This window comes from Astyanax mexicanus, chromosome 2 (assembly GCF_023375975.1).
Source record: "Astyanax mexicanus isolate ESR-SI-001 chromosome 2, AstMex3_surface, whole genome shotgun sequence".
Classification (NCBI taxonomy): Eukaryota; Metazoa; Chordata; class Actinopteri; order Characiformes; family Acestrorhamphidae; genus Astyanax; species Astyanax mexicanus.
The window spans coordinates 19,581,046-19,594,389 of NC_064409.1; the positions used below are offsets into that span (position 1 = coordinate 19,581,046).

Below are 13,344 nucleotides of genomic sequence, written 5' to 3' on the forward strand. Positions count from 1 at the left end.
GTTAATTGCTTGAATTTCTTGCCTCTTAATGTGTTTAAGAGCACCAGTTGCAGGTAGAGTTGGTATACAGTGAATAGCTCTATTTAGGTAATGTTCTATATTTTACTAGATTCTGCAGTTCTGATTGTTTCAGATCAATTACTTTAGTCTGAATTTGCATTTAAATTCTTACATTGAAAAAGGTAATTGCATCTTAAATGACAATAAATATATATTTCTAATATATTTCTAATTTTATTATTAATATCAGACCATTTTGTTCTTTGTACATCTTACATTTTCTTAGTCAGTCAGCTTTATGAAGTTGAGTCAGCTGAAATGGCTTTCAGTTAACAGCTGTGCTGAACTTGTTAAGAGTTAACTAGTTAAATTTCTTGCCTCTTAATGTGTTGTTTGAGAGCATCAGTTGTAAAGTTGTGAAGATGTAGAGTTGGTATATGTCACGAATGAGGAGGTGGACTTAAGTGCAGATAAATATTTAATAAACAAACAAGATTAATAAAAACAGAAAACAAAACGTGGGTAACACAAAAACAAGATTAAGGATATAAATTTAACTAAGACAAAGACTAGGAAAACTGAGGAAACAAGAAACTCTAAAACATAACTTTTACCGTAGAATAACTAGAAAATACAAAAACAGAAGACCTGGATCGTTGTATCAAAAAGATACTAAGGAACACAAAACACAAACTCTACTCATGAACATGCAGTCACAAAAATACAAAACTTGGCTATTTGCAAGACACAGATACAAAAGACTCCACAAGCAAACACTCATACACTGGGCTATTTATACACAGGGAGGGTGAAGACAGGTAATGAGGGGGTGGGGTTACAAACAAGACACAAGGTGATAACACTAATGGCTAGGGAAGGGCTAGGGCGGGGCCAGGGCGGAGACAGGACAATAACAAAACAATGCCATGTGCTCAAAAAAGCACATGGCTGGGGACACAAGACAGGGAAACAGGGCAGGAGCACAGAAAACCAAAACACAGGACAGACACAGGCTAAGGTGTGACAGTATACAGTAAAAAACCTATATTTGATTAATGTTCTAATTCATATTATGTCAAGAACTACTCAAGTAAAGTAAAAATATTTTAAGAAATGATGGTCAGTCAATCTGATCAATTTAAAAGTCACAAAGACCATCAAAAACATTATGATGAAATTGGCTCTCATCAGGACAGCCCCAGGAAAGAAATACCACCTGTTGCACAGGATACGTTTATCAGAGTTACACCAGATAAGTGACACCTTTTTTGGTTTGTTTTACACTTTTAACTTACTATATGATTCCTTATGTGTTCTTCAAAAATGTGTAATGTTGGAAAAATGAATAGCGTTAAATGAAACTAGCTGGTACTGTATATACAGTATTAGGGGTTAATGCAGAACAGAAGTTCTGAAGTTTTTTTTCTGGAAGCGTTTTTATATGAAAGGTGAGTGATGAGGTTGTCGTTGATGAGGCTGTCAGTTATGAGGATGACTAAGATGATGACGAGTGTGTGTGGCGCTTTTGACCCGAGCGGTGGGCTGGGATTCTTCAGGCGGACCCCTCCTCCCCAGCCCAGCGCTCAGAGGGAAATTGAGAGCTATATTTGGATGGGCATGATGTCACAAGTGGTTGAGGGAGAAGCTTATAACAGGGTGGCTGGGCTGTGTGTGTGAGTGTGTGTGTGAGAGAGAGAGAGAGAGAGTGAGGAAACCAGTGACAGTACCTCCCAGCACCAGTACCTCCCAGTAGATACCAGTGCAGCTCTTCACTGAACCCCTGAAACTCCTGCAGGTGAGTGGGAAAACTTTTTAGCTGAGCCATCTGCCTCTCAGCCTCTGTGTGAATCTGTGTGCATGTCTGTGTGTATTTCCACTCGTATTTTGGAAAAGTGTGTATTAATTATATTAAAGACCAGGTTTTGAGTGTGATTTATAGTGTGAGAAATGTCACGATTATATAATTTAGTAATAAAAGATAAGAAAACATATTTTGTGGATGTAATTTTTACAATGAATACAAAAATATTTTACTGTATGCTGCAGTTCTGATGGTTTCAGATCAATTAATTTAGTTTAAATGTGCATTCAATTTCCTATACTGGAAAAAATGCACCTTAAATGCCAATAAATATATTTTTCTAATATTTAGGATGTAGTGTTTTTAAATTAATATCAGATCATTTTGTACTTTCTTAACGTAATCTTTATTTTTTAAATTTATTTAATTTATTAATATCTCTAAAACATTAAAATATTTTGAGTTTGATTTCTATACTTACTGTTTTGAGTGAGTGAGCAGGTATTAAATAATTTAGTAAAATTAATATTTGCACTGTGTATGACCATATACTGCATGTGACTAAAACATTTTGAACTAAAAGTGAATTAAACTATTACCATATTATGATTATTGTTATTATTATATTTTTGGACACATTTACTTACTGTATATACAATAGTCTGTACTGACCGTTTTGATTTAATTAAAATTCTAAACATTTAAAAAAGGTTAGAATGGCATGGTTAGAATAGTAATGTCAAACATTATATTTAGCATATTATATTTTATATATTATAATATAATAAAAGCATATAAGACAAACACATGTTTAAAACAACTTGTCACATTAAAGGTTGTTGTTTTATTATTCATAAACAACTTAATAAGTAATAAAACATATATTACTATGCAAAAACTAGGTTTTGTCGCCTTTAAAAATTATGAGGAAAATATCCTCATCTGAGTAGATTAGTATATTAGAATAAATATACTGTAAATAACATTACAATACAGAGAGTGGTGACAGTACATAACTATGTTCATTACATCATCTCCCCTAACGGAGTCTTATATTTATCATTATTAAAGTATTATTTATTATTAGTTCACAACATAACAGCAGGTAGATTGATAAAAGCTTAATGATGGTAAATAAGTTGAGAATTGAACACATCCACTCTGTTCACTGTATTTCTGATTCTCTGCATCTGTTCTAATGAGGTCTGAACTTTCTACACTATAAACTCCCTTAGTGCTGAGAGAAATAATTTATAATAATGTGATAAGGTCTATAATCACTCATTACAGTAAAATATATGTATCTTTAAATCCTAAATGTAACTTCATACATTACCAGTCAAAAGTTTGGACACACTTCCTCTTCTCATCCAATGTGTTTTCTTTCTTTTTATATATATTTTTTTACATTATATATTGTAATATTGTAATATTGAAAACTATATTTAAGCTCTACAGGAACACATGCAGAATTAATTTGTAAATAGGAACTATTAAACAAACCAAAATATGTTTTATACTTTTATCTTTGAGGTCCTTAAGAGGTAGAGTCACCTGGAATAGTTTTTTCAGCATCTTGAAGGAGTTTCTGAAGGTGCTGAACAACAGTTGCTGCTTTTCCTTCATGCTGTGAAGCTCCAGCTCATCCCAAATCACCATCTCAGTTTTTTGTTTACTTCTTACAATGTAGAAAATAAATAACACAGAAAAACATTGAATAAGAAGTTCAAACTGTCACACGCACAAATTAAAAATTGCAGCTTTTTAGAAGAATTTGACGTACAACATGTAAGAATGATGTATATTCTTCTGTTCCTTTGTTCCTGTTCATCAGTTATCTGCTGATTTCTCCAGTGCTGCGATGTATCATCTGAAAGTGCCTGTCCTGCTTCTGCTGCTCCTCGTTCTTCTACAGTGTGTGACCACAGCGCCCAACTACAGGTCAGCACCAGCTCAATTCCTGAACCAACAATACACTGCACATATTTATCTGTGGGCGAAGCAAACCTGAGGCTGAGACTTAACTTCTATAAAAAAGGTAGAACATCTTCAGTTAAAGATAGACTGCTGGGGCTCCGAGTGGTCCAGCGGACTAAGGCACAGGCATTTGCTTTCCAATTCAGTCTTCTGAGTGCATTAGCTTCCCAAAAATCAGTTTCCTATACTATACTATGCAATACTATACCCCCTACACTATACTATACCCTCACACTACCCTATACTACCTATAGTTTACTCCCTTTACTATTCTAAAGTCTTTTTATTGTCTTATAACTTTCATTTAACAACTTGTACTACCTATACTAACTACAATTTACTCCCTTTACTACTCTATACTCCTGTAACTCACCTATAACACCCTGTACTACCCTATACTAACTATAATTTTCCCCCTTTACTATTCTATACTCCTTTTATTATCTTATAATGCTACTATATATCTTATAACGCTACCATATGCTCCCTATTCTAAGGTATACTCCCCTGTATTCCATGAACTCCCCTACTCTCCCCTATACTACCTATAATAAAAGCTTCCCAACATTTTCCTATACTATACTATAATATATCCCCACACTACCAAGTGGTACTCTATACTCCCTATATGATCTCTACTACAATACCCTGTACTACCCTATGCTAGCTACCCAATACTCTATACTAAGATATACTTTAATATGCTTACTTATATATGCGTCCCTATCCTACCCTACTCTCCCCTATACTCCCTATAATATTCTTTACTCTGACATCTGACCATATGGATTGCCAAATCATGACACGCAGCTTTTTAAAGACTGTGTAGACACCTAAAATAGCTTCTCTTCTAAATAAGCTTCTCTTCCAGAACTGTCTGGTTTGTTTGCACTCCCAGATGATTGGTGGATGTTGTCAGGATGGCATGAGCATTCCAGTAGACAACATTCATCCTGCCTGACATCTACAGCCATAAAAAGATTGTGAATTACTGCAATAATGATTAAAGTTAATGTCTTTGCATAGCTGTAGAAACACTTGGAAACACACCTGGAACAGAAACCTGGCTAATGTTATGTAACAGATTTAGTCAAATGGCTACGTAATAATTAATACTTATAGATAGATCATGAACAGGTCAGGTCATTTCATCATGAGACCTGTTCATCCAGCGCATTTGCCTTATAAAGACGAGTGCAGATGAAGTGCGCTTAGTTCCCAGACATGGACGCTCTGAAGGGCTAATTCCAGCTAATTCCACTCTGCCACACATTGGGCTCATCCTCATTGTCTGCTATCTCAGTAGAACTCTTCAGGTGGAGTTCAGAGGCTGTGGGCTCTCAGAAGCAATGATATGTCTATGTATTTGATGTGAACAGAGTGTGCATTTGTAGGGCAGGTGATGACTTGGTGGCTCTCTGCGTTTGGGTGGAGAGCTAATCATGCTAAAGTGGACTGAGTGATACTCTCTGAGCTCATGGCCTCTGTGTTCCTGCAGGTACTCCAGCTCCTCCGCTGAACGGCCAGGAGAGGCAGAAGGCTGGATGGCTCCGGGTCTGTCGTTGACTCCTTTTCTGGAATTTGCTGGGTCACGACCCCAGAGGGGACTCAGCGCACTTAACAGGTACTTATGCTAAACGCTTAGCATGGGAGTCAAGATCTAGCAGGCAGGGGGTGGGATTTTTTTTCTGCTAAAAGGTGATGTGGAGTTCTGTGGTCATCTAGCTATTTCTTTGAGTCTTTAGGTTCAATTAATTACTTGTCAAAGTTCTTTTTAACTAATATTAAGTACAATTATATTGATGCTATTTAGCAGATGTTGTTGTCTAGAGAGACTCAGAAATGACCCATAACTAGTGTAAATTGGATGGAGACCAATAAAGCGAAGATACTACTAAACATGAGCTGCACTCTTGCTACAGCCCTATCATGAATGAAATTTGTGTTTTCTATTGTGTTTTTTTTACATTCTCAAGAGTAAAAAATTACAAACTGTCGTTTAGGGAAAGGAACTAAGGGCCAGAGTCCAGCACAAGTTTGAATGACCTGCTCTAACTCACCCACCAAAGCTGGAAATCAGCAATCTGTCCACTTTAGGCTTGATAATACTTTGGACAGTGGAATAACATGAACAGAAAAATCACTTTAAGAACCTTAAAATCAAGAAAAAAAAATCTTTAAATCATCAGAAGGTTCTTCACACTCACAAATCTCAATTACAAACATGTTTTAATTGACACAAAAAGCTTTTTCAATGGAATGAGCTGTTACCTTCAAAAATATAGAGTATCTTTCTAAAAAATAGACAAATCAGGATGTAATTCCCACTCACAGACAACACTGATATGTCTATTAAGCACAAGGATAGACCAGTCAGAATCACCTTCAAAAAGCACTCAAATGAGCCTGATATATAATTGTTTTCTATTTTTATGATTGTGGGCATCTGGGATCCATTATCAGTAAGTGGGAGAATCCCGTATGTTACAGGAGAAGTGGGATGTCAAGAATCAGCGAGATGAATTAATGCTCAAAAAATTTCAATATAATATGGATAATACCTGAGTGCAGTCTTTGTGTATGCTCATGTCTGAAGTTCCTGTCGTTTATTCCAACAGTCAGCAGCATCACATAGAGAAGAGAAGATGCAACACAGCCACGTGTGTCACTCAGAGACTGGCAGACTACCTCGTCCGCTCCAGTAACACCATGGGCACCGTCTACTCCCCCACTAATGTGGGCTCCAGCACCTACGGAAAGAGAGATGTTCCAGTCTCGAAGCTCAGCGCCTCTCTAGTGCGCACCGTCCATCCCGTCCTGTCTGAAACATATGTAAATAATAAAATATGAAAGAAATGTAATATACCTGACCCACAGTGATTACTGAACTGGTCCGCTTTTTAACAGTCAGTGCCTTTTGGTATAAAACACCCCCACACAGCTGCCACCGTGTACAGTAACCAAGTACTGCAGAGGAAATAAAATAAGAACAATAATGTATTATTAAAGCCTTTTGTTTTCATTTGATTTTATAATAAAAAATATACACTCAAGTCCAGTTCTGTGTGTAACATTATTTAACATAATTTAACAGTGAAATTAGCAGCACTAATAAATGAACATGAATCAAGGATGTGTTTCTAGCAGTGTTTATAAAGAAAATGGCAAATGTTATTGGACAGCACATTGTGTAAATTGATAATGAAGTGGGATGGTGTTATCTTGTGAATGAAGCCGAACACTGGCTTGCTCATGGCAAGTCGAGCTTATTGGCTTGATAGTTGATGCAGATGAATTGGACATTCCATTTTTAAAGTCATGGAAGGTTGTCCATTACACTATCCACAATGTATGGTCATGATTATAATCAGTGAAGTTAGCCTGCAATCAAATTTTCACAGCAATGCTCCAAAATATAGTAGACACAGTTAATCCAAGAAAAGCAGGACAAAATCTTTTTAGTACCCGTGATTACAGATTAAATAATGGATTCAATAAATAGGTGTCTCAATACTTTTGTCCTTATAGTTTATTATTTATCCAGAGAGTGCTTACATTCAAGGCTCAGAAATCTGCACAAAAATCACAAATAAATAATAGTAAAAAATAATAATACCATCACAAATTAATTAAATTAATAAAATAAAATGTGAGAAAATGTATAATATGGGCTGGTAAGTAGCTCTTTCGCTAATTTAAGGAAGTGTACTTAATATATATGCAGTATAGTATTTTTAATGAATTTATACTTAATAATACATAAAAGTTGTGTTTTTTGAGTGTATTTGTGAAGAAAACATTGTTGGTTCAATATCATTAGTGTTGCTAATGCTGCATTCTAATTACATTGGAAGATGGATGTTAGAGCTGGGACTGCCATATCACCCAAGTTAACTGCTTTCTAGTTAAGTATTTGGATAAAAAAAAAAAAATAACAGTTGCCTAAAGACTTTAGACTTCAGTTGTAAAGACCTAAGCTAGCATTGTTAGCGATAAGAGTTCAACATTACATAGTATTTTGTGCACATAAACAACACAAAAAAAGGCATGTTCACAGATAGAAGTTGGACAGTACTGTGTGTAGGACTGATTTACTGTATTTTTTGCACTATAGGACGCACTTAAATTTAATTTCCCCCAAAATTGGCAGAGAATATTGTAATCCGGTGCACCTTATTTATGGATTTAACAGTCAGGTTCTAAGGAGCAGTAAAGCCACTCAGCTGAAGTGCAGAGTTATACAGGAGTTTCAGTTTAGTTATCCAGCACCGAGACTCGAGCAGTATTAGCATTAGCTGCTAAGCACGCTAATTGCTAGTTCTTTTGCTGTTCAGGGGTGAGTATTATCTGCCTGTAACCTGCTGCTAACCCTGGCAAGCACTGCTGGAGCAGTGTTAGCATTAACCACAAACTGCTAGCTCTTTTGCAGTTCAGATGAGTATTATCAGTCTGTAGCCTGCTCATTTACCGTGTTAAAACAAGCTATGTGGGACGAACTACTAGCTAATTTTACCCTGGCTTCCCAGAACCCTCAGGGTTCCTCAGTGTAGTGCTGTCGGGCGGCATTAGTTGCTAACCGTGGCTAGCCCTTGTGAAAATCTCTAAGCTTTACTCACCCAAATAAACAGTTTTCATGAGAGAAATCTATGTAGATTAACATCCAGCACACGTTTGCCTTTAAAAGAAAAGTATTTTTTTCAGAACTACAGTTTTGTTTACTTAACTTAGCTTAGCTCTATAGGTTTAACCACAAAGCGGATAGACCTATTAAATTAGAAGGAAAGCATGGCGTCACCTCTGTTCCTTATTATTGTCATGTAATGTGCCTTATAATCTGCTGCGCCTTGTGTATGACTATAGACTAGAAAATAGATGTTCATTGATAGCGCACTTTTTAAATTATCCGGTGCCCCTTATAGTGCGAAAAATATGCTAATAAAACACTTAAAAATAGAGGTGATAATAAACTGTATAAAATTACTAATATAGGATGTGTGAGGCAGCAATCTGGGATTTAAACCTCTGGGTTATTGAGCCTCTTTCAAAGTTCTGAGTAGGAAATATGACTTACTGAGGTATTCCAGTTGAAATTTTCTTCATTTCAGACCTAAAGTAAATCAGTAAGACGTTGGTCACTCCTCTTAGTTCTGAAGTTTAGCAGTGCACTCAGTTTAGGATGATTTCTGTCCTCCCACTTTTAGAAAACACCACTTATATGAAAGACAGGGCTGCTGCAGTGCGCTAGCTGTGGAAGCCACTGTTTTGATGAGCACTAAAAGAAGTTACTGCCTGCCCACATTCACTCATTTTCACATACTATTATAGCAGCTGGATAGCATTAGTCATAAACGAGCTTCATTCTGTGTAATAGCGCTTTTCACCTCTGATCCCGTTTATCTGCTGATCCTGATCATCCAGATCACTCCATCTCTCATAAGGGCTTTTCCAACGTATGCTAAGTGTAGATAAACAGGAGAGAATGCAGCACCAGTTCTATAGATCCAAGCTTTCAATAATAAAAATAAACAGGAGATGGAAAACACCTTCTATAGTGGTAAACACTCATTATATTAAACCTGGGGTGAGGCTGGAGGCTGATTGTTTCAAAACATGTCCACTCTCTGCCATATAACTGTCCATATGCTCACTAGACAGAACAACTTTTGCAAAATCTGCATTAATCTAATGAGAAATGTTGCAAAAAGTGTTCAATTTTGACAAAATACTATTTTATTTCAAATATAGGTAAATAATATTATCTAACTAATATTTGCAACATGCAAACCTGCTCAGTGAAAGTTGATTAGATGCAAGGATGTTGTACTGTACACCTGCTACCTGACATCAAACATAAAGAACTGCGTATCAAATATTGTACAGTTATTTTTAATATATGGAAAATACATTTACACTGCCTGGCAAAAAAAAAGTCACCACTACCAAAAAAAACAATTATAATAATAATATCTTTTTTACTAAGGAAAATGAAAAAAAAAAAAGTAAAGCACAGTGACTTGGATAATTAATGCTAACACGTTAGATTGTCACTGAAAAAAAAGCCAGATTAGAACAAACTGTTACAAAGCATAACTGTTAGCTACAGTTGCTATATAACAATTATTTTGCAGCAAAAACATGTATACACTAATTTCTTATTAATCAGCAATTTTAATCAATGTCTATTGTTTGATTGATTGATTCCCAAAATCAGATACATTTCTGGTGTATTGCTGTCTTGGCAACGGAAAACACAGGTGCACCAATGACTGAAAAAAACCAAGACAGACGTCAACAGTCAGATGATAATTGCTATCTTGGCAGTGAATTGTCAACACAGGTGCATCTCCAATGCATGTGCATGCCCAATGTTATGCACACGTGGACACACAACAGTGCACAAACCTACAGCGTGCCTTTTGGCAGCCATACAAATTTTTACACCAAGAGAATTTAAAAGTTAGTTTCTTATGCTAAAAAGCACTGAACATGTTCAGTTAGCTGCACTGTTGAAGTAGCAATCTGCCAAAGTCAAAGCGCACCTGTATCTTAAAAGGAATGGTAAAATGACATGCTGATTGGTTTATTTCATGTTACGTCCAAAACACCCATGATTAATTAAGAGAATTACTACATGCCTTTTGTGCACTTTAAGCCATGCAAAGCGTACTTTTCCTGTTGTTACGATAGCAAAGACACACGCCCCAAATCAAGCTGAGCTGTGGATGGTTGCCAGGTCACCTAAACAGCACTAAAACAGGGCCCTATGTGTTTCTAAAGGAGCTGTAAGATATTGCAAGTGTCCGTTTGTAACACAGAACCACATCTATCATAGTTGTAAATAGCAGCCTCTTTCCTCTCACATTTAAAACATATTTATCACATCAGCATTTTCTCTCCATTACAGGCTGCCTCCGCACCGCGGACGGAGCGCTGCCCGCAGCAGCCATACCCTTTCTGCCCACAGTCATAAAAACCATAATGAACAGAAATAGAGCAAACGTCCAGCGCTGGCTGCAATACAAATGAATCAATCAGTCTGCTGGGGCTGAGCCACACAGGGCACGGCCTGTCATATAACCACTGACACCTCCAACATGACGACGAGGCCAGACCAGGGAGGAAACTGATGAAAGTTTCTTTAATAAAATTCCACACCTTTCCTCTGTGACTTTCTGCACACAGCCCCGCAAACCTCGAAATATCAAACAAGAGATGACCAGGTTATATAAAAATAGATACATTTATTTTTGCTCTGTGAAAGGACCATGTGTTTCCAAATCTGTGTTGTGCATATAGCTTTATATACATAGAAGTTTTCTTGTGTTGTAAAAAATATAAAAAGGTATTGGGCCTTATCTTAGTTATCTATAAATGAGCCGTGAACAATGCAGTGTGCAGTTTTATTCAGGGCGTGTCAATTTGTTATCTTGAAAATCCAAAAAAATACATCTAGTGTGGCTCAAAAGGCACAAAAGCATACATATTCTCCTAAATAATAATGGTTGTTCTTTGGGCATTACGTAAAATATACTACTAGTTAACGCTGTAAATGTGCGTGAGCACATAATTTATGGGAACAACAGTGTTATTTTATTTAGTGGTCTGTTTATTGCTGATGTAAATGTTGCGTATAATAGGAAGGGATGTCTGATGGTTGACTGTGGTCAGGATTTTAATCAGTCAGTGGTGCACTAGTATACTGCTGTGATAATTTTTTTCTTCTTCTATTGTTTAATAGGTGATGATAACCTTCCGTTAGCCAACATTCTGGATTTGCTCTGAAAGTGTAAAACACTGAAAAAGTGTTTTACTCTGTGAATGATCCAGACCATGGTCCAGTTGATCCAGATCAAGACCTGTTTTGGTAAGGGAAAATGTTGGTCCAATGTTGTTCCTTTGGTCCAGACTGTCACTTTATACCTGCTCTTTTGGTTTGAATCAAACTAAAAGGTAAAATGATTCAGACCATACAAAGTAAGTGTGGCTAACTGGTTGACAATTTTAACAAGTTTAACCAAACTTAAAGTTTTTTAGTTCACTTAGTGACCATCTTTGCAACACGAACAGGTCCAGTCATTCAGGAACAGCATTTTATTTGCTTCAATAGTGGAGACCAGAAAACTGGAAACCACACACCAGATTACTCTTTCAGAAACATATTTTACATCTTTCTCTTTGTTTTTTTTTTTTTTTTTTTTACCATTAGTTATTGTTTTAACAGAAAGTAAAAAAATATATACATTTATGCCAGGGTGTTCATGTCTCCAGCCAAAACCATTTGAAAAGTCACGCTTACAAGCTCCACAGTTCTGCATACAAACTTCTGTGGTGGACTTGAAGGCAGCATTACCTGCAGGTGGGGAATAAAGATAAACAAACAAAGTAAAGGGGAGGATCCACAGAATAAAAATCTTTAAAGAACACAATAATTAATCAGTTTCAGCTATTTGGATGGTATGTAGGTAGGTACGTAGATAGGTAAGTAAGATGGTAGGAGAAAGGTAGGCAAGATGGCAGGTAGATAGATAGAATGGTAGGTAGTTAGGTACATAGGTAGGTTGGTAGGATGGTAGGTAGATAGAATGGTAGGTAGTTAGGCACATAGGTAGGTTGGTACATAGGTAGGTTGGTAGGTAGGTCGGATGATAGGTATGTATGTAGGTAGGTAGAATGGCAGGTAGATAGAATGGTAAGTAGTTAACCATAAATGCGATGGGTAGACAAACTTTGTACAGTGCAGTGGATGGTGCTAATGGCCAATAATGAATTCCTCTTTTAACAGAGGAAAAGTGGAAGATGCAAATGACATTGATTATACAATAAAGTGAACTGATGTGTTCATACACATGCCTATATGTAAATATATATGTAATGCAGAGATGTGCATACCCAAGGATCTCCTCAGTCTGTCTATTAAGCAGCTCTGAGACAGCAGCCTGCCACTGAACACACTCCTCTGCTTCTATAACTTATCAAACTGAGCTGGAGAAGTAAAGCATTTTGAAGAACTAAACAACGTTGAGATAACTCAACTTCGCTAACTCAATAAACCGTAATTTCTGTTAAGTAGCCTCTATCTGCTCTGAATGTATGGTGAACATATTCTTCATCAGTGGAATACGCTGTATTTTCTAATAAGCAGAAACCCTGTTATGACTCACTCTGTCCCGGTCTGTGATAAACATTATAATTATGATGACAGAGGGAAAGTGTTTTTAGCCCGGAGTCACCCCACTTCTCTTCTTATCCCACTGTATCCAACAGCAGCCACGGATCGCCGCCGTTAACCCATCACTGAGTAATAGGATGGTATGTGGTCATGGGTAATGAAGTGGATGCGACGTTCTGCAGTGACGTGAGCATACACACACTCAGCAGCGGAGGGTTAAAGGTTTGAGGGAAATTAACAGGCCTGGCAGACAATGCCATCAGTTCTATTTTCCTCTGGTATCGGATGCGGGGAGCGAGTCGGTCCTCCCTCCGTCTGATATAATTAATTAAGCAGAACACTTAAAATAGTGCAGTGAGATCAAATCAGTTCAGCCAATCCGGCTGACTCTCCGTGT

General features: G+C 36.9%; 1 protein-coding gene across 1 annotated transcript; it reads left to right on the plus strand.

Annotated features, from left to right (window-relative positions):
- Positions 1–500: 500 nt before the first annotated feature.
- On the plus strand, positions 501–6,831 carry LOC103024164 (calcitonin gene-related peptide 1). Its single transcript, XM_022671356.2, has 4 exons — positions 501–1,795; positions 3,636–3,742; positions 5,277–5,402; positions 6,397–6,831. The coding sequence occupies exons 2-4, from the start codon at positions 3,663–3,665 to the stop codon at positions 6,626–6,628; spliced, it is 438 nt and encodes a 145-aa protein (XP_022527077.2). The 5' UTR covers positions 501–1,795; positions 3,636–3,662; the 3' UTR covers positions 6,629–6,831.
- The last annotated feature ends 6,513 nt before the right edge of the window (positions 6,832–13,344 follow it).